The sequence below is a fragment of the Trichechus manatus genome, unplaced genomic scaffold (assembly GCF_000243295.1).
Source record: "Trichechus manatus latirostris isolate Lorelei unplaced genomic scaffold, TriManLat1.0 scaffold00075, whole genome shotgun sequence".
Classification (NCBI taxonomy): domain Eukaryota; kingdom Metazoa; phylum Chordata; class Mammalia; order Sirenia; family Trichechidae; genus Trichechus; species Trichechus manatus.
This window is the reverse complement of record NW_004444011.1, coordinates 223,090-249,855: the sequence shown is the minus strand read 5'-3', so window position 1 is coordinate 249,855 and position 26,766 is coordinate 223,090. Positions and strand designations below refer to the sequence as shown.

At 39.6% G+C, this 26,766-nt stretch overlaps 1 protein-coding gene and 1 long non-coding RNA gene across 7 annotated transcripts in view; one reads left to right on the top strand and one right to left on the bottom strand.

The window, feature by feature from the left end:
• Positions 1-413: 413 nt before the first annotated feature.
• Positions 414-19,134, bottom strand: LOC111821275 (uncharacterized). The gene is made up of 3 exons (XR_002824722.1): positions 19,078-19,134; positions 15,315-15,418; positions 414-562 (listed from the first exon to the last, which is right to left on the bottom strand). It is a non-coding gene; the product is annotated as an uncharacterized LOC111821275 (long non-coding RNA).
• A 1,837-nt stretch (positions 19,135-20,971) lies between these two features.
• ACBD5 (acyl-CoA binding domain containing 5) overlaps positions 20,972-26,766 on the top strand; it is a 59,490-nt gene continuing 53,695 nt past the window's right edge. For 4 of the 6 annotated variants that reach the window (XM_023735008.1, XM_023735006.1, XM_023735007.1 and 1 more), the window contains exons 1-2: positions 20,977-21,080; positions 21,267-21,432. In XM_023735008.1, the coding sequence (XP_023590776.1) occupies positions 21,066-21,080; positions 21,267-21,432 (181 nt within the window). In that variant the 5' untranslated portion in view covers positions 20,977-21,065. Of the gene's footprint in view, positions 21,081-21,266; positions 21,433-26,766 lie in introns of all 6 variants that reach the window. The other 2 variants (XM_023735010.1, XM_023735009.1) reach the window with 1 other exon arrangement.

Genomic DNA, 26,766 nt, shown 5'->3' with positions numbered 1-26,766 from the left:
AAGCATCTGAAAGAAAATATAGGAGAATAACTTCACAAGCTTGAAGTAGGCAAAGATTTCTTACACAGGATACAATTGGAAGAGGCTGCATAGGCCTGCCTCACTATTATTACTCCCCATTGCTAACCTCCACGTTGTCTCATGGTGTTGTTTTTCCCTCCGGTTCCAGTCTCTACAAAAGGTTTAAGATTAACCAATGTTCCTCCTTGGAGGGTGGAAAACAAGTGATAATGATCTAGGAATGACAAACCCAACAAAGTTCCCATCTTGGGACAAGAAAACCAGGATGTTACCAGATAACCCCCAAGAAAAGATTACCTCATCTGGGACGTGACCACATCTAGGGGGAACTAACACAAACTTCTAAGACCCATAATCCTGTCCCTATAAAAGCCTTCATCCGATCTCCAGTCGGGGAGATGGGTTTTTTGGAGGAATCTATTCCCCTCTGTCTCCTATATATCGACATATAATAAAACTCTTGGGGCTCACCTCACCCGTCTCAGAATTGGTTATTGCAGCAGCGGCTCCAATCCACGCTATTGCAGTAACACAATGAACTCTAATCATAAAGGAAAAAAATTGATAAATTCTGTTAAATTGTCTTTTTGAAAAAATGAAAAGATAAGCCATTACATTAGTTTACAGTTGCTATTGTGGTGGAGCCATGATGGCACAGTGGTTAAGAGCTTGGCTGCTAACCAGAAGGTCAGCAGTTCAAATCCACTAGCTGCTCCTTGGAAACCCTATGGGGCAGTTCTACTCTGTCCTACAGGGTTGCTATGAGTTGGAACTGACTTGATGGCAATAGGTTTGGTTTGGGTATTGATGTTGTAACAAATTACTACACATTTAGTGGCTTAAAACAGTAATTTATTACTGTCTTAGAGTTTCGGAGGTCAGAAGTCTCACTAGGCTAAACTCAAAATTTCAGCAGGGCTTCATTCCTTCTGGAGACTCTAGAGGAGAATCCATTTCCTTTCCTTTTCCAGATTTAGAAGCCACCTGTATTCCTCGGCTCACGGCCTTTCCTTCATCTTCAAGCCAGCAGCAGCGCATCTTCAAATCTCTCTCTCTCTGACTCTGCTTCTGTTGTCACATCTCCTACTCTCTGACTCTGACTCTCCCTCTCCTGCCTCCCTTTTATAAGAACCTTTGTGATTAGATTGGGCTAACATGGATAATGCAGGATATTTTCCCAATCTCAAGATACTTAATCACATATGCAAAGCCCCTTTTACCATGTAAGGTTAAATATTCTTAGCTCCTACGAATGAGGCAGGGACATTTTGGGAGATGGGAAAGGGCGTTATTCAGACTACCACAGCCATCATCAAAATTAAAATACTCTGTTTATCAAAAGACACTATTAAGAAAGTGAAAAGATAAGGCACAACACATCTATCTGATAGAATATATAAAAACTCCCCAAAGTCAATAAGAAGAAAAAAAAAAGACAAAGGAAGTCAACTCCACTTCACAAAAAATATACAAATGGCCAATAATCATATTAAGTCACTCAACATCATTACTCAAGGAAATGTAAATTAAAACCATAATGGGATAACACTGCATGTCAACCAGGATGACTAAAATTAATTAAAAAGATCGACAAGATGGCAAGAATATAGTGATACGCACACACATACATACAACGGTATGTATATGAGCATAAAAGGGCACAATCACTTTGGAAAACTGTTTGGCAGTACCTATCCTGCTGGCACAGAGGTTAAGAGATCAGCTGCTAACCAGAAGGTTGGCAGTTTGAATCCACCAGTCGCTTGTTAGAAACCCTATGGGGCATTTCGCTAAGAGTCGGAATTGACTCAGTGGCAATGGGTATCAATACGGTTACCTGTTGCTGTTGAGTCAATCCCGACATGTAGCGACCCTATAGGACAGAGTAGAACTACCCCATAGGGTTTCCAAGGAGCAGCTGGTGGATTCAAACTGTCAACGTTTGTTAGCAGCCATAACTTGCCATAGCTCTTAACCACTGTGCCACCAGAGCTCCAATTAATAGGGTAAGGCCCAGCAGTTCACTCCTAGGTATTTATCCAACAGAAATAAGCGTATAAATCCACAAAAGGATATGTATAAAAATGTTAATGGCATCTTTATTCATAACAGCCAAAAAAAAAAGAAAACAACCCAAGAGTCTATCAGTACCATACTCTAGCCAATGTCCATTTCCAAAAGTTTATCAGTAAAAGAGAAGATAAGTAAATTGTGCTATGTTCATAAAATTGAACACTACATAGCAACAAAAAAAGAACAAACTACTGATACATGAAACGATAAGGATGACTCAAAGATGTTTTATTGGGTGAAATTGGTCAGATATGAAAAAGTATATGCTGTATAATTCCATTTCTATGAAGTTCAAAAACTGGCTAATGTAATCAATGGTGACAAAATTCAGAATCATGGTTACCTCATGTACGGAATAAACTGGGAAGGGACATGAGGGAATCTTCTGGGGCATGAGGAATATTCTAGGTCTTCATCTGGGTGATAATTACATGGTATATATGTAAATAAAAAATAAACTGTATTGTGGTTTTACAGAATTTACTATATTTATATCACATTTGTTATTATTTATGTTATACCTCAATTTAAAATAAATAAAAATAATATTTTCTTAATTCTCACTGTAAAAAGGAAAAACTAATAGCCAATATTAACAACTAAATTATACATCTTAGCAAATTTATTGAACTTTAAAGATAAAGAATGACAGACTCTTCTGTAGAAAAAGCAGGTTACCTTCAGTAAGAAAAATACCACGCTTATCTTTTCCTCTGGAAATGAAGTCTACAGAATACTGAAGGGAAAACTATGTGATTCAATGATTCTTTACCCTGTATGGAGGATGGAGACATATTTAATGTTAAAAGACATTCTAAAAAATATAAGAACTTATAAATTAGGGCACTCACAAAACCTTCCTGGAAAAAAAAATCTAATCAAACACGTACTCCAACCACACCAAACAGGAATCAAAGCTCAGCATGTAGAAATGGAGTCTACATGGTAAAATGACTGTTAGTTTGTTGCATAAGCAAATACGTGTGCCAAAATTGCTCATGAAGATAAGGCTGATCTACAAATTCTTGAATCTTTGCTTTCTGTTTTTTTTTCTTGGAATCTTCCATATCTTCAGTGCTACTGTATATTAAATCATTCCATATCTTAAAAATACAGCTAAATAAGTCACACTTAGAAGTGAGTCTAAATTTAATTAAGTATAAATAACTTGCTCTAGAATATCAAGGATGGAGTGTAAAATCTTAACAACTACCAGAGAGAACAGATAGATTTCTACAAAGGAATAATTTGTAGAGCTCTTATGAACAATAACAGATGTAAAAGATAAGGGAGTTGTATCCTGAGAAACTTGAGGAAAAATAACTCTGAACCTAGAATTCAAACCCATCTAAATGTCATTCCAAGAGTGATGATGATTCAGACATACAGCAAAGTTTACCATTGACAAACTTTCAATTAAAAAGAAAAAGTAGAGAGAAGGTGTGGAATATATAAAACAACGAATATGAAACACATTAGTGATTTTAATTATCTATGGATTAACAAAAAAAAAAGTTTCAAGTTAAAAAAACACTGTGATTTTTCAGATGGTATTTTAAAAGAAAAATCCAACCATATATTGCTTTTAAGAGATGCTTATAAAACAAAACCAGACCAAAATAAAAGAATGGAAAAATATTTGCAGCAAATATTAACCAAAAGAAAACTGATAGAGCAATAATAATGTGAGGAAAAAATAGAATCAAGGCAAAAAGAAAAATACTACAAAGGATAAAAAGGGATATTACATAGTAATAGAAAGAACAATTTGTCAAGAAAATATAGTAATCATAATTTCTTAACAGCCAATATCACACAAAAAATACCCCTTTTCCATCAAGTTGATTCTGACTCATGGTGACCCCATGTGTTACAGAGTAGAAATGTTCCATAGGGCTTTCTTGGCTATAATCTTTACAGAATGTCAGCAATCAGCCAACTGCAAAAAGCTTGTGCCACCCAGGCTCCTTGCCAACATTAACAACCTGTTAACATATAAGCAAAATCTTTACCAAAGAAATTGAGATACCAATAATCATAAATGGGAGATTTTAACACATCCCTATCAGAGAGCAAAATGGCAACGTGGGTGGCACAAATGGTTAAGCGCTCGACTAAAAGCTGAAAACTTGGCAGTTCGAACCTATCCAGAGGCTCCCTGGAAGACAGGCCTGGTGATCTGCTTCCAAAAGGTCAGTCTTGAAAACACTATGGAGCAGTTCTACTGTGCATACATAGGATTGCTAGGAGTCAGAATCTACTTGACAGCAACTAACAGCAACATTGGAGCCCTCGTGGTGCAGTGGTTTAGCATTTATTTGGCTGCTAACCAAAAGGTCTTCAGATCGAATCCACCAGCCACTCCTTCTTGGAAACCCTATGGGGCAGTTCTACTCTGTCCAATAGGATCACTATGAGTCAGAATCGACTCAAGGACAACAAGTTTCTCAGAGACTAAACATGCAAGGAAATAAGTTATTAAGATATAAAAGAGGAGGTGGAGCCAATATACTATAGACAGAAGCACCATGCCATCCCTCCACAGCAAAGACCCAAAAAACTAAGTAAAATGGAGACAAACATCAATCCTGGAACCTTAAGCATCAAATGAAGAGATAAAGAACTCAACCAAGCACTGAATGAAAAAAGAAAATGACAGAGCAGAGAGAGAGGAGAGATACGGAGTGGAGTTCCCCTATCAGCTAACGCAACATGGATTCGCCATCTTGGACTCCTGTCAGAGATGGGCAGACAGGGAATACAGGAAAACAGCTTCATGGGGCTCCCAGCAGGAGATAGATCGCCCACTGGACCTGCCCTGATTCACCCCAGCTGAATGAATGGCTCTGCCCACTGGACAAGGTAGTGAGAAGTATTGTGCTCACAGATGAGCAAACAACAAAGAACACAGAGCCTGCCTGCTCAGATATAACCAAATAAAACAAAAAAGCAGGATGAACCAAACAAATCTACAATCGATAAACGAAGAAGTAACTACTGAGTGTCTCGAAGACAGCAGACAATATTAAAACATAAAAAAAGGACAGAATGTTTCCAGTAGGCGTTCAAAATAAAACACTCGATGACTTTCCAGTAGACGAAAGGCACTAGAACTACCTGATAGGGAATTCAAATCTCCAATATTCAGAGTTATCCAAGAGTTGAAGCAAAAAGTAGAAAAATGAGGAAAAAATAGACAAATTCATGGAAATGGCAGACAAATTTATGGAAAATACAGACCAAAGAAAAGGAAGAATTCAGGAAAATAATACAGGAACAAAATGCCAAAATAAATTCACAACTAGAAATCATATAAAAACAACAAGATTTCAGAAATGGACAGTGTCATAGAAGGGCTGAGGAGCAGGTTTGAAATGATGGAAGATAGAATCAGTGAAATTAAAGACAAACACTTGGATACAAATCTGTTTGAGGAAAAATCAGAAAAAAGAATGAAGAAAAATGAAGACACTCTTAGAATTATGTGGGATACAATGAAAAGCAAAAATTTTTGAGTGATCAGAATTCCAGAACAGGGTGAGAACAGAAAACACAGACAGGATCATTGAAGAACTGCTGACAGAAAACTTCCCCAGTATCATGAAAGATGAAAAGCAGACCATCCAAGAAGCTGAACAAACCCCATATAGGATAGATCCCAAAAGAAAATCACCAAGGCATATCATAATCACACTCCCTTAAATGAAAGACAAGGAAAGAATCCTGAGAGCAGATCGAGAAAAACAAAAAGTCACATACAAAGGAGAAACAATAAGACTAAGCTCAGATTATTTGGCAGAAATCATGCAGGCAAGAAGGCAATGGGATGACATATATAAAACCTGAAAGAAAAACATTGCCAGCCAAGAATAATCTATCCACAAAACTCTTGTTCAAATATGATGGTGAAATTAGGACATTTCCAGATAAGCAAAAATTGAGGGACTATGTAAAAACCAAACCAAATTTACAAGAATTATTAAAAGGAGTCCTTCGGTTTGGGAACAAACAACATCAGACTACAGGCTGAATCTAGGACGAAAGACCACACTAGCCAGATACCAACCTAGGAAATGAACTCTCAAGGATTAATCAAATCTAAAAAATTTACAACAGGGAACCAGAGAGGTAATCTGTAAATGACAACAATATCAGAACAATAAAACAGGGAATAAATGGTGTAAGTATAGAACTTTCTAATGGAGAGGAAGGCAAGATGATACCAAGTAATAAAAAGACTGGTTCAAACTTAGGAAGATAAGGGTAAATCTCAAGGTAACCACAAAGAAAATTAACAAACTTACTCATCAAAATAAAGAAGACAAACATAAATTCTCAGCAAACACATAAACATAAATTCTCAATAAACAAAAAATCTACAAAAACAGGAGAAATTTTTTAAAAATCCACAAACAAATGAAATTAAGCAAAAGAGAGTAAGAGGAACAAAGGAAATGTCAGCACCACAAAAAAAAAAAAAAAAAACCCTACAAAATGACAACAATAAACTCACACCTATCAATGATTACACTGAACATAAATGGCCTAAATGCACCCATAGAGAGACAGAGAGTGACAAAATGGATTAAGAAAACAGGATCCATCAATACGCTGTCTACAAGAGACACACCTTAGACACAAAGATGTAAATTTATTAAAAACCAAAGGATGGAAAAAATATATCAAGCAAACAACTATCAAAAAAGAGCAGGAGTAGCAATACAAATCTCAGATAAAATAGACTTTAAAACAAAATCCACCACAAAAAAAGAAGAAGGGCATTATATAAAGATTAAAGGGACAGCACTGAAAAGAGAAATCGATAGGTCCACAATAATAGTAGGAGATTTCAACACACCACTCTCGGTAAAGGACAGATCTTCTAGAAAGAATCTCAACAAAGACACAGAAGATCTAAAGGCCACAATCAGCCAACTTGACCTCATACACATATATATAGAACACTCCACCCAACAGCTGCAAAGTACGCATTCTTTTCCAATGCACATGGAACGTTCTCCAGAATAGACCACATCTTAGGCCACAAAGTAACCCTCAACAAAATCCAAAACACTGAGATACTACAAAGTATCTTCTCTGATCACAATGCCATCAAAGTAGAAATTAACAACAGGAAGAGCAAGAAAAAAAAAATTAATTACATGGAAACTGAATAATACCCTGCTTAAAAACCACTGGTAATAGAAGAAATCAAAGATGGAAATAAAAAATTCCTACAGTCAATTAGAATGAAAACACATGATACTGAAACCTTTGGGACATAGCAAAGGCAGTGCTCAGAGGTGAATTTATAGCAATATTTGCACACATCAAAAAAGAAGAGAGACAATCAAAACATCAGCTATCCAACTCGAACTAATACAAAGAGAACAGCAAAACAAGCCCACAGCCACCAGAAGAAAGGAAACAATAAAGATCAGAGCAGAAATAAATGAAATAGAGAATAGAAAAACAATAGAATTAATAAAGCCAAAAGTTGATTCTTTGAAAGGATCAACAAAATTGACAAACTACTGACCAGACTGACAAAAGAAAAACAGGAGAGGATGCAAATAACCTAAATAAGAAATGAAATGGGGGACATTACAACAGACCCACAGAAATAAAAGGGATCATAACAGAGTACTATGAAAACTATACTCCAATAAATTTGAAAACCTAGAGGAAACGGACAAATTTCTAGAAACACACTACCTACCCAAACTAACACAAAATGATGCTGAAAATCTGAACAGACCCATAACAAGAGAAGTGACTGAAAAGGTAAAAAGAAAAGGAAAAAAAAAAAAAAAACTCCTAATGGAAAAAAGCCCTGGCCCAGATGGCTTTACTGGAGAATTCTACCAAACATTCAGAGAGGAGCATACACCAGTACTACTCAAACTTTCAGAACATAGAAAACGAAGGGCTACTTCCAAATTCATTCTATGAAGCCAGCATAACCCTGATACCAAAAACAGGCAAAGACACCACAAAAAAGAAAATTACAGACCAACATCTCTCATGAATATAGATGCAAAAAATCTCTACAAAATTCTAGCCAATACAATTCAGCATCAAATCAAAAAAAATAATACACTACGACCAAGTGGGATTCATACCAAGTATCCAAGGATGGTTCAACATTAGAAAATCAATTAACGTAATCTACCACATAAATAAAAGAATTACATGATCATCTCAATTGATGCAGTAAAGGCATTAGCTACATCCAACACCTGTTCCTGATAAAAACTCTCAATAAAATAGATACAGAAGGGAAATTTCTCAACATAATAAAGGGCATCAATACAAAACCAACAGCCAACATCATTCTTAATGGAGAAAGGCTGAAAACATTCCCCTTGAGAACAGGAACAAGACAAGGATTCCCTTTATCACCACTCCTATTCAACACTGTGCTGGAAGTCCTAGCTGGAGCAATAGGCAAGAAAAAGAAATAAAGGGCATCTAAATTGGTAATGAAGAAGTTAAACTGTCCCTATTTGCAGATGATATGATACTATACATAGAAAACCTAAAAGACTCCATGAGAAAACTACTGGCACTAATAGAAAGATTCAGAAGAATAGCAGGATACAAGATAAACATACAAAATTCAGTTGGATTCCTATACAGCAATAAAGACAACCACAAAAAGGAAATTAGAACAATATTGTCATGGATTGAATTGTATCCCCCAAAAAATGTGTGTAGCAACTTGGCTAGGTCATGATTCCCAGTACTGTATGATTGTATAATCTGATGTGATCTCCTTATGTGTTGTAAATTCTATCACTATGATGAGATTATACTGATGAGGTTTATAAGATTAGTGTTTTAACCCAATCTCTTTTGAGATATAAAAGAGAGAGGTGAGCAGAGACACATGGGAACCTCTCATCAGCAAGAAAGCAGTGCTGGGAGCAGAGCACGTCCTTTGGACCTGAGATTCCTGAGCAGAGAAGCTCCCAGACCAAAGGAAGACTGATACATCACAAGGACATTCCTCCAGAGCCGACAGAGAGAGAGAGAGAGTCTTCTCCTGGAGCTGATGCCCTGAATTTGGACTTGTAGCCTACAGGACTATGATACAATAAAATTTCTCTTTGTTAAAACCATCCACTTGTGGTATTTCTGCTAGAGTAATACTAGGTGACCAAGACAAATACCGTTTATAATAGCCCCTAAAAAAATAAAATACTTAGGAATAAATCTAACCACGGATGTAAAAGATCTATACAAAGAAAACCACAAACCACTACTGCAAGAAACCAAATAGATCTACATAAATGGAAAAACACACCATGCTTATGGATATGTAGACTCAACATTGTGAAAATGACAATTCTACCCATAGCAGTTCACAAACACAATGCAATCCCAATCCAAATACCAACAGCATTCTTTAACAAGATGGAATATTTCTTTAACTCATCATTAACTTTACATGGAAAGGGAAGAGGCCCCGGATAAGTAAAGCACTATTGAAGAAGAATAAAGTAGGAGGACTTGCACTACCTGACTCAGAACCTACTATACAGCTACAGTAGTCAAAAGAACCTGGTACTGGTTCAACGACAGATTAACCAATGGAACAGAACTGAGAACCCGGTTGTAAATCCATCCTCCTATGGTCACCTAATCTTCCACAAGGGCTCAAAATCCATTAAATGGGGAAAAGTCGGTCTTTTAAACAAATGGTGCTGGCAAAACTGGATGTCCATCTTCAAAAAAGAAAAAAAATGAAACAGGACCCATACCTTACACCATACACAAAAATTAATTCAAAATGGATCAAAGACCTAAGTATAAAACAAAAAACCATAAAGATCATAGAAGATAAATGGGATCCACGCTATAGCCCTAATGCACTGCATTAACAGGATACAAACCATAACTAACAACAAACAAACTCCAGAAAGATAAGCTAGATAACTGGGATATTCTAAAAATTAAACACTATGCAACAGACACTTCACCAAGGAAGACATTCAAGCAGCTAACAGACTCATGAGGACACGCTCCTGATCACTAGCCATTAGAGAAATGCAAATCGAAATCACAATGAGATACCATCTCATGCCAACATTACTGGCAGGAATCAAAAAAACAGAAAATAACAAATGTTGGAGAGGTTGTGGGGAGACTGGACCTCTTATGCACTGCTGGTGGGAATGCAAAATGGTACAACCATTTTGGAAAATGATATGGTGTTTCCTTAGAAAGCCAGAAATACCATATGATCCAGCAATCCCACTCCTAGGAATATATCCTAGAGAAATAAAAGCCGTCACATGAATAAACACATGCACACCTAGGTTTATTGCAGCATTGTTTACAATAACAAAAAGATGGAAACAACCTAGATGCCCATCAACAGAGGAATGGATAAACTATGGTACATACACACAATGGAGTAGCACACAACGATAAGGAACAATGAGGAATCTGCAAACCATCTCACAGCATGGATGAATCTGGAGGGCAGTATGCTGAGTGAAATAAGTCAATCACAAAAGGACAAATATTGTATCAGACCACTATCATAAAAACTCATGAAAAGGTTTACACACAAAAAGAAATAATCTTTGATGGTTATGAGGGGAAGTGGGGATGGAAAAACACTAAATAGACAAGTGGTGACTTTGGTGAAGGGTAGGACAGTACACAGTTCTGGGGAGGGCAGCACAACTTGTACAAGACAGGGTCATGTAGGCTCAGTGGACACATCCAAACTCCCTGAGCGATCGAATTACTGGGCTGGGGGGCTGTGGAGACTGTGGTCTCAGGGAACGTCTAGCTCATTTGGCATAACATAGTTTATAAAGAAAATGTTCTACATTCTACTTTGGTGAGTAGTGTCTGGGGTCTTAAAAGCTTGTCAGCGACCATCTAAAATACTCCACTGGTCTCATCCTGTCGGGAGCAGGGGAGTATGAGGAAAACTGGAGACATGGGGGAAGGATTGGTCTGGGGGACTGGCGGACCGCAACTGCCACAGCCTCCACCAGACTGAGTCCAGTGCAGCTGGATGGTGCCCAGCTGCCACTGCAGACTGCTGTGATGGGGATCACAGTGGAGGTTCCTGGGCAGACCTGGAGAAAAATGTAGAACAACATTCTAACTCGCAAAAGAAAGAACCAGAGTTACTGGCCTGACAGAAACTGGAGAAACCCAGAGGATATAGCCCCTGGACACCCTTTTAGCTCAGTAATGAAGTCACTCCTGGGGTTCGCCCTTCAGCCAAGGATTGGACAGGCCCGTAAAACAAAACGAGAGTAAAAGGGCACACCAGCCCAGGGGCAAGAACTTGAAGGCAGGAGGGGACAGGAAAGCTGGTAATAGGAAACTCAAGGTAAAGGATGAGAGTGTTGACATGTCATGGGTTGGTAACCAATGTCACAAAACAATATGTGTACTGTTTAATGAGAAGCTAGTTTATTCTGTAAACCTTCATCTAAAGTACAATTAAAAAAAAAGATAAAAGAAGGGTGACTAAATGCTCAAAGAGTCAGCATTAAGAACTGCAGTTAGACATTGTGACCCTTGAATTTGGAGCACCATGCTAACTTTTCAGAGTCCAACTCTCTTCCATAATGTGCATTTTTATACTATTTACTAATTTAGTATTTTTATTGGATTTTGTTAGAATCCTATTATAATGAGACGCCTTTAAAGAAATCCCAACAGAACATAGAATAACAATGTTTGTATTCAACTTAATGATGTATTTCTTGGGCTCAAACTGATAATTAGACCTTTTACATTTCATACCATAAATATCTGGTCAGGCTAATCAATTTGGCCATGAAAAAAAGTTTGTAACTTTGCAAATTCTGCCTATATGTATGATGAAAAATCGAAATTTTGTATATTCTACTCAGAAATAGGAGATTGTTGACAATTATAAAGTCCTTTTTTTCAGACAGACTAAGAGATATACCAGACAAAATCATAATTTGGACTATTTTAGCGTGTAATTGCTGATCTTGTTATCTGGCACACAAAGAGTGAGAGTGCATTCTTAGGGAACCTCAGAATCTCTGCGAAGTTAGTTCAAATATTGCATCCCAGGAAACTAAATTGGAGTTGGGTGATCAACAGACCAGAACGTGGAATGGCAGTGTGATATAGGGGAAAGGCCCAGGGATCAGGAGACCAGGGTTCTTGCCCTCCCCTGCCACTATGTGACCCAGTTAAGTTCTCTTCTATGAAAAAATGGGTGGGAAATGGGTTAACTAACCTTCTAGGGTTCTACAAAAAAAAAAAACAAAAAAAAACTGCTGCCATGACTCTACTCTGACTCATGGCAACAACCATGTGTTGAAGGAGTAGCACTGTGCTCCATAGGGTTTTCAATGGCTATGATCTTTTGGAAGCAGATCTTTAGGTCTTTCTTCCGAGGTGCCTCTGGATGGATTCGAACTGTCAACCTTTTATTTAGTAGCAGAGTGCTTAACCATTTGCATTGCTGTCGAGTCGATTCCGACTCATAGCTACCCTAAAGGACAGAGTAGAACTGCCCCACAGGATTTCCAAGAAGCGGCTAGTGGATTCAAACTGCCAATGAAAAGCCAGTTAGCCACCAAGCTCTTAACCACTGTGCTACCAGGGCTCCAGGGTTCTATAGCTCTCAATTATTTCCTCTCCTTGCTTTCTTTTCAAATTAGCATTACTATCTAGGAAACCCCAGAAAAGGAAGAAGGATTAGTGGAGTACTCTGCCCATGAAGTTTATTTTAGATAGGCTCACACAAGACAAGATGACTTCTGAGAACAGAATGAATTGTGAACCATGCTTCAAATTTTAATATAATTGATGGGAGAGGTTCTTTTAGAACAGAGACATAATATTTGTTATAGAAAAGACCCATAGGCCACTTTCCAGGCAGATTATTAATTTAACGTAGGGACAAAGATCTTTCTTAGACCCTTTAAACCAAGCCACTGCAGAACACCAGTATTATTTTAATGCGGAACAAGCTGTTAACATGAAATTATTAAAAATTTGCAATGGGCTAAAAATGTGAAGTACCTAGGATGCTGGGGCAAAACACAGCTTTCAAGTGAAATGTCTTTTATTTTTCTTCTTCTTCATCTTTTCCAGAAGCTACAATGTTTGCAGTATAGTTTGGATAAATTAATCTCTTGTTAATTTTGGAAGCTGCTGAATCAACACATCCTCCTCCACCTCCCTTTCTCAACTTCAGGAAGATGCTGCTGGCGTCTATAACAATCAGAGCAGTATCTGGAGCAATCGACCTGGCTAGCAGTAAGAAGCACTGTCACTCTGAACTGGGAGCTAATGATAGCCTTCCCTGAACTTTGTCCCTCAAACCATTCCAATGGTTTATAAATCCCTTACTGCTTGAGTAATTTCTCTTTTCCTGACTGAAATCTAATACAATTGAAGAAAACAACATTTTAAAACACTAAAGATAAATAACAACCCAAAAAACTTAGTTTTTCTTCAGCTGCAAGTTATAGAAAGCAATTCAAGCTAGCCTAAGAAAAAAAAATAATTTTATTATGAGAATTCAGAGCTTACTCACAGAACCTAAAAATAGAAATGCAATTGGTCCTCAGAAAGTACTTGAACAAACTATTGAAAGGTCAGTGGGAACTTGGGCAATATTCTTATTTAGTGTCTTGTTTCTTTGCCAAAAGATTTTCTTTCCTACCGAGTCCAAACGGTAGAAACCATGGTAACTTTAACACCCAAGTTTTTCATCTCCTCCAGTCAAGAAATCCAACCTGAAAATGAAATCCCTCTGTCCCAAACGTAAATTTCTCAAAAAGAAAAATCTGATTGGTCCAACTTGAATTGCTGTCTTCCCTCCAATCATAGGCTTTGGCAGTGGAGACATATTCAAACAACAATACATAGCTGCTAGAACCACATGAGACGAGTAAGAAGTCTCCAGAGAAAGTAAATAATCAAAGAAAATAGTATCAGGTGTCTTCCACAACTGGGAAAAAAAATTTACACTACATGTGCATGTGACCTGGATGCTATCCTGGGCCACTACAGGCTCACACACAAGGACAGCTAACTGGGATTAAGTAGGAACTGAAATCCAACCTGTTCTTGGTGCCCCAAGCTGATATCCTTGGTGTGGCTGCATTCACTCAGAGGAAGGGGCACCTTTTTAAAACTAGCGTAAAAGTGCCTTTCAATAAGCAGCACTAGCAATGATTTTTAAAAATATATTCAAATGCTTTTTTTTTTCCCCCTACTGCCTGGTATGTAATTTAATCTTTTTTTTTTTTATTTTTTTATTCTGAAGCATCGCTTTGCTCTGTGGAGTAGGTAGACTGTTGTCAAGAATGAAAAGAGGAAGAAAAAGCCAGTTTTCAGATTTTATATAGCAAAATGGGATTTTAAAGACAATAGCTAGAAAAGCCTGACTTTGTTGTGAGAAAAAATTTCAGAACTTTAAAAACCACCTTTTGGAAAGATTAGTCCAAAGGACTAATGGACCACAACTACCATAGCCTCCACCAGACTGAGTCCAACACAACTAGATAGTGCCCGGCTACCACCACCGACTGCTCTGATAGGGATCACAATACAGGGTCCCAGACAGAGCTGAAGAAATATGTAGAACAAAATTCTACCTCACAAAAAAAGACCAGACTTACTGGCCTGATAGAGACTGGAGAAACCCCGAGAGTATGGTCCCCGGACACCCTTTTAGCTCTGTAATGAAGTCACTCCTAAGGTTCACCCTTCCATCAAAGATTAGACAGGCCCATAAAACAGAATGAGACTAAAGGGGCACGCTGAAAGGGGCTGCGTGGAAATTTCACATTCATTGTTTATTGCCAGTAGTAGAGGCCTAGCTTCCTGGGTATTGTGGTATTGTTAATGCCTAGCTTGCATAGTTCACTTTTGCATGCTCCTATGATTTTGATTTGTTTTCCTTCTATCCCCTACCTCTTGCTTTCCCATGACTTTGAAGTTTAACTAAGTTTCTCTTTGAGAGGTAGAACGACCTTGGAGGGTAGAGTACCTCATCTTCGACGTGATAATAACGGGGCAAGATTATCTTCAAGGATTGCCAGGTGCAGAACGTAACCACAGGAAAAAAACTATAATCTTGTCCATATAAAAACTTTCAGTGAGTCTCCAAGGGGAAGACAGGTCTTTTGGGAGCTCATTCCCCTCTGTCTCCTATGTATCAATATACAATAAAACACTCTTGCTGGTTACCTCACCTGTCTCAGTATTGGCTTCTGCGGCAGGTGGCTCTGACCCGCCACTGTGGTAACAACACCAGCCCAGGAGGCAGGAGGGGACAGGAAAGCTGGTAACAGGAAACCTAAGGTGAGAAGGGAGAGTGTTGACATGTTGTGGGGTTGGTAACCAATGTCACAAAACAATATGTGTACTAATTGTTTAATGAGAAGCTAGTTTGTTCTGTAAACCTTGATGAGGGTTTATAGAACAAAAATAATAATAAAAAATCTTATTATCAGTAAATAATTTTTTCTTTAGTTGTAATAATAATAAAAAAAAACCTTTCATATATCAAAAGCTGAGCTAGACAATCAAGTTTTACTATAAGCCAGAGTAGAGACAGGATTCAAGTCTTGAAGAAGAACTAGAGAGCAATTCCAAGACTCAGGGAAGGAGGGGAAAAGCAAGAGAAGAAAAAGAGCAGATGTGAGGGTTTAGGTTCACTGCTCTGGGAAGAAACACCCTAATAAGCTTACGGGACTCTTAGTCGAGGAAGGCTTCCTCCTGGCTTCTCGGTGCATGACCCAGGAAATTGAAAACCCCTTAGAAAGACTCTCCGTTCAGTAAGGGCTAGAGCAACATGGCTGCACCCAGGTGCCAGTTTAGAATGGCTAAGGAGGTTTCTGTGCAAATGGGCCCCAGATAGTGCTTGCATTCCCTAAAGACTGCAGATTTTATGTAAAAACTCAAACTTTCATGCATGTCACAGTGGGACATGTGGAAATGCTAAGAGAACTGATGTCCAAAGAAGACCTGGTGTCAGAACATAAAAGCTGCAGGTTACAAGGATGTTAAAACCAGTGCCCAAGGCAAGAACGATGGATTTCAACAGCTGGTGCTGCCACTGTGACCAAAACAACCAAGCAGCCAGCCACACACCCGTGCCCTCACCACTGATGCTTGGCTCCAGACAAGCAGAGCCACATGGCGCTATGTCTTTTCCTTGACACGGTGGACAGTATAAGAAAGCTTCAATCCCACCCCTGCTCCATGGATATAGAAACTTCCCCTGGATCAATCCCGTCTAGGGAAGGAGAATTGGGAGAGGAGGTATTTTCAAAGAAGAAAGACAAACTGATAGGAGTTTGAACTTAAGGATTGCCAAGGGAGGCATTTTTAAAGTAGGAAGACAGCCTGACAGGGGTGTGAAGGTTTTTGATTATTACCTCTATTACTTTACATGTTATAGGTCTATTCAGATTTTCTGTTTCTTTTGAGACCGTTATGGTAGTTTGGGTCCTTATAGGAATTTATCCATTGCATCTAGATTATCAAATTTGGTGACCTCCAATTTTCATAGAATTCCCTTATAATCATTGCTATTTCTATAAGTTCAGTAGTAATGTCCCTTCTTTCATTCCTGATTTACTAATTAGTCTTCCTTTTTTCTTGGTCAGTCTAGCTAAAGGTTTGTCAATTTTACTGATCTTTTCAAAGAACCAACTTTTGGTTTTGTTGATTTTCTCTATTGTTTCTCTATTCTCTATTGCATTTATTTTCACTCTGATCTTTATTACCTTCCCTTTTCTTACTCTGGGTTTAGTTTGATTTTTTTTTAGTTTCTTAATGTGGAAAGTTAGGTTATTAGTTTAAGATTTTCTTTTTTATATTTTATTGTGGCAAAATACATATAGCCAAAAATTGCCATTTTAACCATTTATAAGTGTACAATTCAGTGACATTAATTACATTCCCCATGTTGTATAACCATCACCATTATCTACTTCCAGAAGTTTTTTATCACCTCGAACAAAAATTCGGTACCCTTTAATCAATAACTCCCATCTCCCCCTAGCCCCAGTTCCCAGTAACCAGTAATAAACTTTGGTCTCTATATATTTGTCTATTCTATATATTTCATATAAGTGGGATCATACAATATTTGTCCATCTGTGTCTGGCTTATTTCACTCAGTATAATGTTTTCCAGGTTCATCTGTGTCATAACATGTATCAGAACCTTATTTCTCTTTACAGCAAAATAATACTCCATTGTATAGGTATACCACATTTTGTCTATCCATTCATCTGTTTATGGACATGGGTTGTTTCCACCTTCTGGTTATTGTGAATAACCATATCACTTTTCTTAAAAAATAATTGTAAATTTTTGCTGAAGTATAACACAAAGTAAACAAATCTTAATTATATAGTGCAATAGTTTCACAAAGTGAACACACTCATGTAACCAGTATCTAATCCATAAATGTATTATTTTACCTTTCTTATATTTACCTTTAATATATAAGAAGTGGGTCTATTCTTAATTAAAACATCTCTTGAAATACATGATTATTAATTAAGAATCAAGAAAGCTTCATTTTAGGCACTGCACTGAAAGACATTAACTAGTGTTCCTAATTGATTACAGGTTCACACACTTGGAAGGCACCTTGGGAACTAATAATCTATCATATACATTTTTATGTTGCAGCAGGAATTACCACATCTAAAACCAGCAGAGCTTGTGGCGCAGTGAATTACTTAATACGGCCCTTCTAACCGGTCTTTGTGACTCCCACACAGTGATTGGGTGGGACCATGTAAATAAGGTGTATAGAACTCTAATGAGGTGTGGCGGTTGGTGTTGTGTGTTGGCTTGGCTAGGCCATGATTCCCACTATTGTGTGGTTGTCATCCATTTTGTGATTTGATGTAATTACTCTTCATTTTATGTGTTGTAAATCAGAACCTTTATGCTAATGAGGCAGGATTAGGTATATCTTGAGTCACAGCCTTGCAAGAGGGCATTAACTCAAGTCCCACCCTTACTCAAGTCATGCCCTTCCCTTGGGTGTGGCCTGCATCCAATGTATATATGTGGGTGCTCTGGTGGGGCTCTCTCTTTCTCTGCATATGGATCCTGCATCTGGCTTGTCACTGTCTGACCTCCGGTTCTTGGGACTTCAGCCAGCGGCCTGCTGTTTGACCTGCTGATTCCGGAATTTACCAGCTTCTGTAGCCCTGTGGGCCAGCAGCCTGTCATCTGACCTGATTCGCCAGCTTCTGCAGCCTTGTGAGCCAGTAGCCTTCATCTGGCCTGCCCATTTGGGCTTGTCAGCCCCTGCGGCCACCTGAGTCAGGACAAGCCTAACCTGACCCACGGATTTGAGACTTGCCAGTCTCACAACAGCGTGAGCCATTTCCTTGATATGGTTAGTGCGTTTTGTGAGACAATGCAGTGAATTACGGAACCCAAAGACAGGAGGGAGAGTACTGAGGGGAGGAGGAATAGTTGATGTTAGAGATGATGGAGTGGTACAGCAGTTTGGAAAAGTTGGACATTTGGGACATCTTTAACCTCTGCCACATACGAGCCAGCTTTGTGCTCATCCTTACAAAACAAATTATTCATTAAGAGCTATTTTAATTTAAATACCTTTATTTGAAATACCTTCAATTTCCTTTCTCCCTGTGCTACTCTCCTTAATTGGAAATCCATACAACCAGCAAATGAAAATTCAAAAGCAATCACTGGCAGAAAATTCTTACTCATCATTACTTAGACCAACATCCTGTTAATTTTTTTAATACATAAGCTTACCAAGTAGTTGTCAAAATGAAGTCCTAGATTAGAAATAAACACTCAAATTTTTTAATAAGTATGTATAACTCAGTAAATTGGTACTGAAAAGTACATAATAAAAGGGTAAAAAAGGATAGCGGAACTAGTAAAGTATATATTGAACACACCGTCTTCCTAGTCTGAGTAAATTAGAAAAGTTTTTAGTGCCTTACTTACACTTCAATATACTCGAAAAAAACCAAACCAAACCCGTTGTCGTCGATTCCGGCTCCTAGTGACCCTATAGAACAAAGTAGAACTGTCCCATAGGGTTTCCAAGGAGCAGCTGGTGAATTCAAACTGACAACTTTTTTGGTTAGCAGCCCAGCTCTTAACCACTGCACTACCAGGGCTCCTAGTAAGCATCAGAAGCAAGAAATTAGAATCTAGCTCTCTGATTCAAGTCCAGAGACACCAAGACATCTCTCAAGTCAACACTCAACAGCCCCTCTGCGAGAACAGGATGTTATTCTGAGCTAGCACTGAAGGTGACTCAGTAACCAGGCCGGGTTTCCACGGCAGCCTCTTCCGCGTCTACTGGACGGAGGAATCGGACCGGAAGAGGTGGGTGGAACGATGGATCTGCAGAGTGGTTTCCGGAAGCTCCTCGGGGTGGGGGGGAACTACATTGCCCAGAAGCCCGCGGGGCAGGGCAAGGGGAGGGCGTCGGGGACATTACGCGACAGGCCTTTCCCCGCAATATCAAGGTAAATGCCGGCAGCGCGGCTTGGAGGGAAGAATAATTCATGGTCTGCGCCTCTTGCTTGCCTAGATTTGTAGCAGTAACCCTCCTAATCCATCCTGACATGACAGAAACGACTCCTCCAACCTGGAGCCTTCGGGATTCTGGGCCGCCGAACACCACTCCCCCCAACCCATAGCACTCCCACTGTGGTGGGCCTGGGGCGCTTCCCAGATGCGTATGGAACTGGGGTATTAAATATACTAGAAAGGTGAAAGCCCAGGGCACCCCTTTCTAGGGTTGAAGATACCTAATGGTATCCTTTTCGCCTCCCAGCTCACCCTCACCCCCGATCCCATCTCCTATTAAATCGGGCAGGAGCTGGGTTGTGCCTGGCTCCCCGGGGTTCCATGTTATTGGTCTTTAAGGGGAAAGTGTCCACCCTCCCCCAGCGCTGTCTTGTGGCCCTGTCTCCAAGCGGGTGAGCTCCCCTCTCCTTTGCTTGCTGCTCGGACTTCCTTGAATTGGCGGCTAAAGCTGTCGAATATCTGCGGGCCAAGCACTGCTAAGCACCTTCACCCATTACCGCTCTTCCTTTCATCAACCCTTGAAAGAAACCCATACTCACTACCGAGTCGATTCCGACTCATACTGACTATAGGACAGAGTAGAACCGCCCGATAGGGTTTCCAAGGGTGTAATTAAGCTACATCTTTCTCCCACAGAGCAGCTGGTGGGTTAGAACTGCCGATGTTTTGGTTAACAGCCAAGCGCTTTAACCACTTCGCCACCAGGGCTCCTATCTCTCCTTTAGAGTGGTGTAATTATTGCCATATGAGAGTTTACATAACTTGTCTTAGGTCACAGAACTTAAATGGCAGAACTGAAGGTTCTCACCGAGGCTGTCCGGATCTAATGCCCTTTGCTTACCTCCCATTACCATTCTCAAACCTTAACGTAAAAAAAGGAAGGCGCTAGGGACCGCGGAGTCATTATTTGCCCAGTTGCATGGACGCGCGCTGCTTTTGGCCCAGGTGCAGAACCCAACTCCACCTCCCTTGCATGCTCCGCCTGTCGGGCCTCGCTGGCTTGGATGCCTGGGCCTAGCCTCGGCTTTTTCCAACGTTTTCAAAAAGCAAGAATCTAGGGCCCTCCACGGGCCGAACAGGAGCGATGGTCCCTTGGACGGTCGTCTCTCTTCGCGTTTCCCCATTCCCGGGCCCTTTTCGGTGGACCCATGGAGCCTAACGCGTCATCACAGAGGCCACAGACCCGGTGGGTGGAGTTTCCAGAAAGGCAGCTGCGGTGGCAGCAGCTCGGCACCTCTAGCGTCCTCTGGTGACTCTGGGGCGGGGCTGTGGGGTGGGCGCAGAAGAAGGGACCCGGCCAGGATGGAAGGTGTGGCTGCTCCTCCAGTGTCCTCCGGGTGGGAGAGCGGCTCCGCGACCACTGGTGGCCGAACTCTTTGTGCCTTCTGCTAGAGATGCTCTTCCTCTCGGTGAGTTGTTTTTCTGCCTTCACGGACCGGGTTCTCAGCCTTGGTCACGCCCCAGGGAGGAGGAAGGAGCCGGACAACCTAGATCTGCGTGCCCTGGATAGGGCAGGGCAAAGGGTACAGACCAGCTGCGCTCCTTGGCCTCCCACTTTGGGGCATGTTGATGCGGGGCTGCGCTCCATGTTCTAGTTTCATGCAGGCTCCTGGGAAAGCTGGTGCTGCTGCTGCCTGATTCCACCCGATATACCTTGGAACCCGGGCCGGCGCTGGCAGCTGGAGATGGCGGACACAAGATCTGTACATGAAACCAGGTTTGAGGCGGCTGTGAAGGTGATCCAGAGTTTGCCGAAAAATGGTAAGTACACTGGGCACCCGCTGAAGAAGGCACCTGCAGAGGCCCCAGTTCCTAAACCTCATGCCCTTTAACCTTTCTACTTCAAGTCTTGCTTATTTAACCTACTTTTTTCCCCCCTGCGTTTAAAAGGAATGTAATTGAAGGGCAGATATCGAATGTGAATTAATTACCCGCTAATCTTTCAAGCCAGAGACAAACAGATTATCTAGGTTTTAAGTAGTTTATATTGTTGAAAACAGATTAATCAACTGTAAACTGACTGTGGATTTGGGTAAATTAAAAAAAAAAACTATGATGGGGTGCTTGGTGCCGCATACTCATTAACTCTGCAATTTAAGCCCTTTGGAAACTTGATGAGAAGGAGAGAAAGGAAAGAACAATTATAGACATTGTGAAATGATTTCATTTTAATAAATATATATATTTACTGTTTTTCAAATATTTTGTTTTTGTTTGTTTTTTGTTATTCTCCTAGTATTCTCATTTTTGAATTCATATTGGACCACCTTTGCAACATGAAGAAAAGTCATTCGAGTTGTTCTCTCGTATTTTCTGTCATTTCTCTGACTGCTTTCAAGATTTTTCTCTGTCTTTGGTTTTGAGCAATTTGACGATGATGTGCTGTAAAAATGGTGTGGTGCCTGCGCATAGTCTGACCCTCTCATCTAACTTCACAAGGGAGAGGAGAGAGAATCAACATCAGCCCAAGGCTGATCCCTATGAGGTGAAGGTCAAACATACCTCCACCCTCCGACCTTCTTACCAATTCTGACACCAGCTGCCCCTCCCACAACGCTCTCTACTTCTCTGCTGGGTTGGAGACTTGTTGCAATGGCCACACAGAACTCACAGACAATACTCAATGATTATTGGGTTTGTTAGGGAAGTGACAGGTTACAATTCAGGATCAGGAATGACTCAGGATACAGTTCTTCAATCAGGACAGCTTTTTCTCAGCCATGCCTATAGGCAGGCCTATCTCTAGCTCTTGGCCCCTGCCCTCCTTGAACAAGTGTTACAAAGCTCTTTAGCTCCACTAATAAGTGCTTGGAGGCACTCCAGTCCCCCAGCAAGCCTTGGCGTGAAGGTGCACGGCTCTCTCCCTCTGTGGGTTGGCACACCCACTATAATCCCCTTGCTCCATGGGCCAGGAAGCTCACTGTGCCTTTTTGCACAGGTCTCCTGGTTCTGCTGCAGCTATTTCTCTGTCACTGCTTCGCACCATCTTGTGCCCTCTCTGGTGTTATAGCTGTCTCTCCTGGGTCTGGGAGGTTCTCAGCACAGCGACCCCAGGTCCAAAGGATGAGCTCCACTTCCATCTCTTCTTCATGGTGATGGTGAGGTCCCCCCTCTGCTCTGGGATTGGCTCTCCTTTAAGCCTAGCAAATGGTGAAACTAACCAATCCCCTCGTTAGGGTTCCATACAGTTTATATGCATGATCCCACCCCTACAGGGGTGCCATGTACCTTATTGCATTATTAGCAAGCTGCCCAATCCCCTTGGTGGGCCACAAGTACCTTATTTGCGTAGTACCACCCATTCATTTGGTGGGAGTTACAAGACCACGGTTAGAAAGCCATATAAAAGCGATCTATCACACGGCATGTGTCTAGGTGTGGTTTTCTTCATGTTTATTCTCTTTGGGGTATGAACTTGTCATTTTATATCTTTGACCAATGTTGGAGAAGTTTTCAGTCATTATTCAGATATTTTTTTTCTGCTCTACGGTAGTGGAGAGGCTTGGGGGGAGGAACTTTTACTTTTTACTTCAAATCCTTCTGTATTATTTGAATTATCTTTCACAATAAATATGTCTTTTTAAAAATGCTTTTAAGTATTCTTACTATGCCAGAGTTGCAAAACCAACAGAATACAAGGTTAATATATTAGCATAGTTTTTAGTGTGTTGTTTTCATTGATTATCATTTAGCTAAGTAATGAATATTTATTCAGCACAATTCATTCAATAAATATCCATTAAGTGCAGTTAGAAGGTTTTGAAAACAAATATACAAGAAATAGTGTTCCTCTTGTAACTTCAAAGCCACCTTCACTATTTTCTCTCTGTTAAATAACAGAACAGCAAAAGTAGCACTGGAGGAAGACGTGGAGGATTGAAAGATAAGAATGAATAACTGTAAAGGAATAAGATAGGAACCCATTTAAGTATTGAATTCAAAAATGCCCAATTAAGAGGGTTTTTAGAAGGATGTGATTCTAAGAATTTTATGTAAGTAGGAATATAGTACATTTGCCCAAACACATATTTTTTTTTTTGAAAATTGAAAAAGCTAGACTTATGTCTTTAGTCTACTATCTTGGCATTATAAACCACTTATAAAGAAACACGTAAATACTGTTTTTATTTACATAACATTTAAGAAGATATTGCCAGGTTAAGGTTCCTCTGCTAAATGGCACCTGTGTTGGACAAAATTCAGTATGCTGTTATTCCTCAGATATTGTTTCTCATACTAACTTGATATTAATCAAAGCAGGAGTACTGTTATAATGAATTATTAAATATTTTTAAAGTAACACTTTTAAATTGTTTGGCCTCTGCTGAGCTATTTGCAAAGGATAATATCTTGTAGTTTTTTGTTCCTTGTTGCTTAATCCTTTTTTTTTTAGTAATGTTTTATTGTGTTTTAGGTGAAAGTTTACACAGCAAATTAGGTTCCCCTTTAACAATTTTTATACAAATTATTTGTGCCCTTGGTTACAGTTTTTACAATGTGTCAGCATTCTCATTATTTCCACACTATTTGTTCTGCTTCTGTTGCTCTAGCTTCCCTTCCCTTCCTTGCCGTCTCATCTTTGCTTTTGGGTAACTGTTGACCATTTGGTCTCATACAGTTAATTGCTTAAGGGAGCACATTACTCATAAGTGATACTGTTTTATAAGCCGATCTATTATTTGGCTGAAAGGTGACCTGCAGAAATAGTTTCATTTCCAAGTTCAAAGGGTATCTTAGGGCGATAGTCTCGGGGTTCCTCTAGTCTCTATCAGTCCAGTAGGTCTGGCCCTTTTTAGGAATTTGAGTTTTGTTCTGCATTTTTCTCCCATTCTATCCGGGACCTTCTGTTGTGTCCCTGGTCAGAATGGTCAGTAGTGGTCGCCAGGCACCATCTAGTTCTTCTGGTCTCAGATTTGAAGAGGTTGTGTTTCATGTGGGCTGTTAGTCCCATGGACTTCTTTGAGCCTTTGATTTCCTTCATTCTCTTTTGGTCCATGTGCGTAGAGACAAATAGATGTATCTTAGATGGCCACTGGCAAGCTTTTAAGACCCCAGACGCTACTCACCAGAAGAACATTATCTTATGCCAGCTGACTAAATTGTCTCCCCCCAAGATTATTAATCCTTATTTAAGGCCTACAGTAATATTGAATCCTGTAGTTTCTTTGTTTGGTATGCCCTTGACAATTAGAAGTTTAAATTCTTAGATAATATTTCAAACATATAGATATTAAAATGTCTTATGTGTGAGCACTTTGAGGACAGAGATCATACTTATCCAGTGCCTGACACATAGCATGCGTTCCGTAAGTATTCTCAGTTTTTGTTGCAACATATTGCAATTCTCCTAAACCAGTAAACTTTTTTCTTCTTTTTTAATTTTTTCCCATACAAAAATTTATACTTACATTGTTATGTGACTCTAATTGTTCTCCCCATACTGTGACAGCACACTCTTCCTTTCCACCCCTGATTTCCCGTGTCCATTCAACCAGCTCCTAACCCTCTCTGCCTTCCCCATCTCGCCTCTGGACAGAAGCTGCCCGTTTAGTCTCTTGTAGCTACTTGAGCTAAGAGGCACACTCCTCACGAGTATCACTTTATGTCCCACAGTCCAGTCCAATCCCTGTCTGAAGAGTTGGCCTCGGAAATTGTTTTAGTTTTGGGCTGACAGAGAATCCAAGGGCCATGCTTTCCAGGGTACCTCCAGTCTCAGTCAGACCATCAAGTCTGGTCTTCTTACTAGAATTTGAGTTCTGCACCCCACCTTTCTCCTGCTCCATCCAGGACTCTCTGTTGCGTTCCCTGTCAGGGCGGTCATTGGTGGTAGCCGGGCACCATCTAGTTCTTCTGTAAACCAATAAACTTTTAAATCTCATTTGGTTGACTTAGTGAAGATATGATGAAGTAAGACTTTTGACAGAGTCAGATCTGCCGCATAGAGTTCCCAAGGAGCAGCTAGTGGAATCGAACTGTCGACCTTTTGGTTGTCAGCTGTAGCTCTTAACCATTGCACCACCAGGGCTCCATTTTATATTTAAATTTGTGTTATTCACATAGTAACCATTTTTAATTACAGTTTTTCCATTTCCCCCCTCTGCTATGTAAAGGACTGTATCATTGAAACACTGTATCTAATGGATATTCCTAAATATACATATATTATGTAAATAATTATTATTGTGATTTTGGAATTAATCATGCATACTTGGCTACACCTGAAACACCAGCTCTCAGCTCTGTGTTGTAATTTCCACAACATTTTATAAACTACTAGCTTTTTCCCCTGTATTTATAAATTTAATGTTTTATTTCATTCATAAATATTTCAAATGTAGGATTTAACTCCTTTTTTTTAAATAATTTTTTGTTGTTGACGACAATGTACACAGCAAATCATAACACTAGTTCAATAATTTCTACATGTACAATTCAGTGACATTGATTACATTCTTCAACCATGCTCACCCTCCTTTTTCGGAATTATTCCTCCATTGAACTCATTGCCCCCCAAGTTTCTTCTCTAACCTTGCGAGTTACCGTTGTCAGTTTGATCCCATACAGATAGTTCTTTCAAAAAGTACAATACTCAAGGCAGACATTCTTTATTGATTCAGCTTAACTATTGTTTGGTTTAAGGAAGACTTCAGGGGATATTTTTGGTTTAAGGTTTAAAGATTGTCTCAAGGCATTAGTTTCAGGGGTTCATCCAGCCTCTATGGCTCCAGAAGTATGGATTCCATGGGATTTGAAATTCTGTTCCACATTTCTTCCCCCTTTGATCGGGACTTTTCTATAGAATCTGTTCAAAACATTCAGTAGTGGTCAAACTACACTTTTTTGATGACTACATATCAATTTATTATACAGTCTGTAAAGTTTTTAACATATCTTTTTACAGTTTTAATTTTATTGTCATACTAATTCTTGTTATAAAACTAATACACCCTTATGCTAAAAATTTTTTAAATGCAGATAAGCAAAAGGAAAAGAAAAATAATCTGTGCACCTAATATCCAGATATACCCTCTTTTAACATTTGGTATATATCCTTCTAGCCTACTTTTTTTTTTTTTAACTGTACTTTAGATGAAG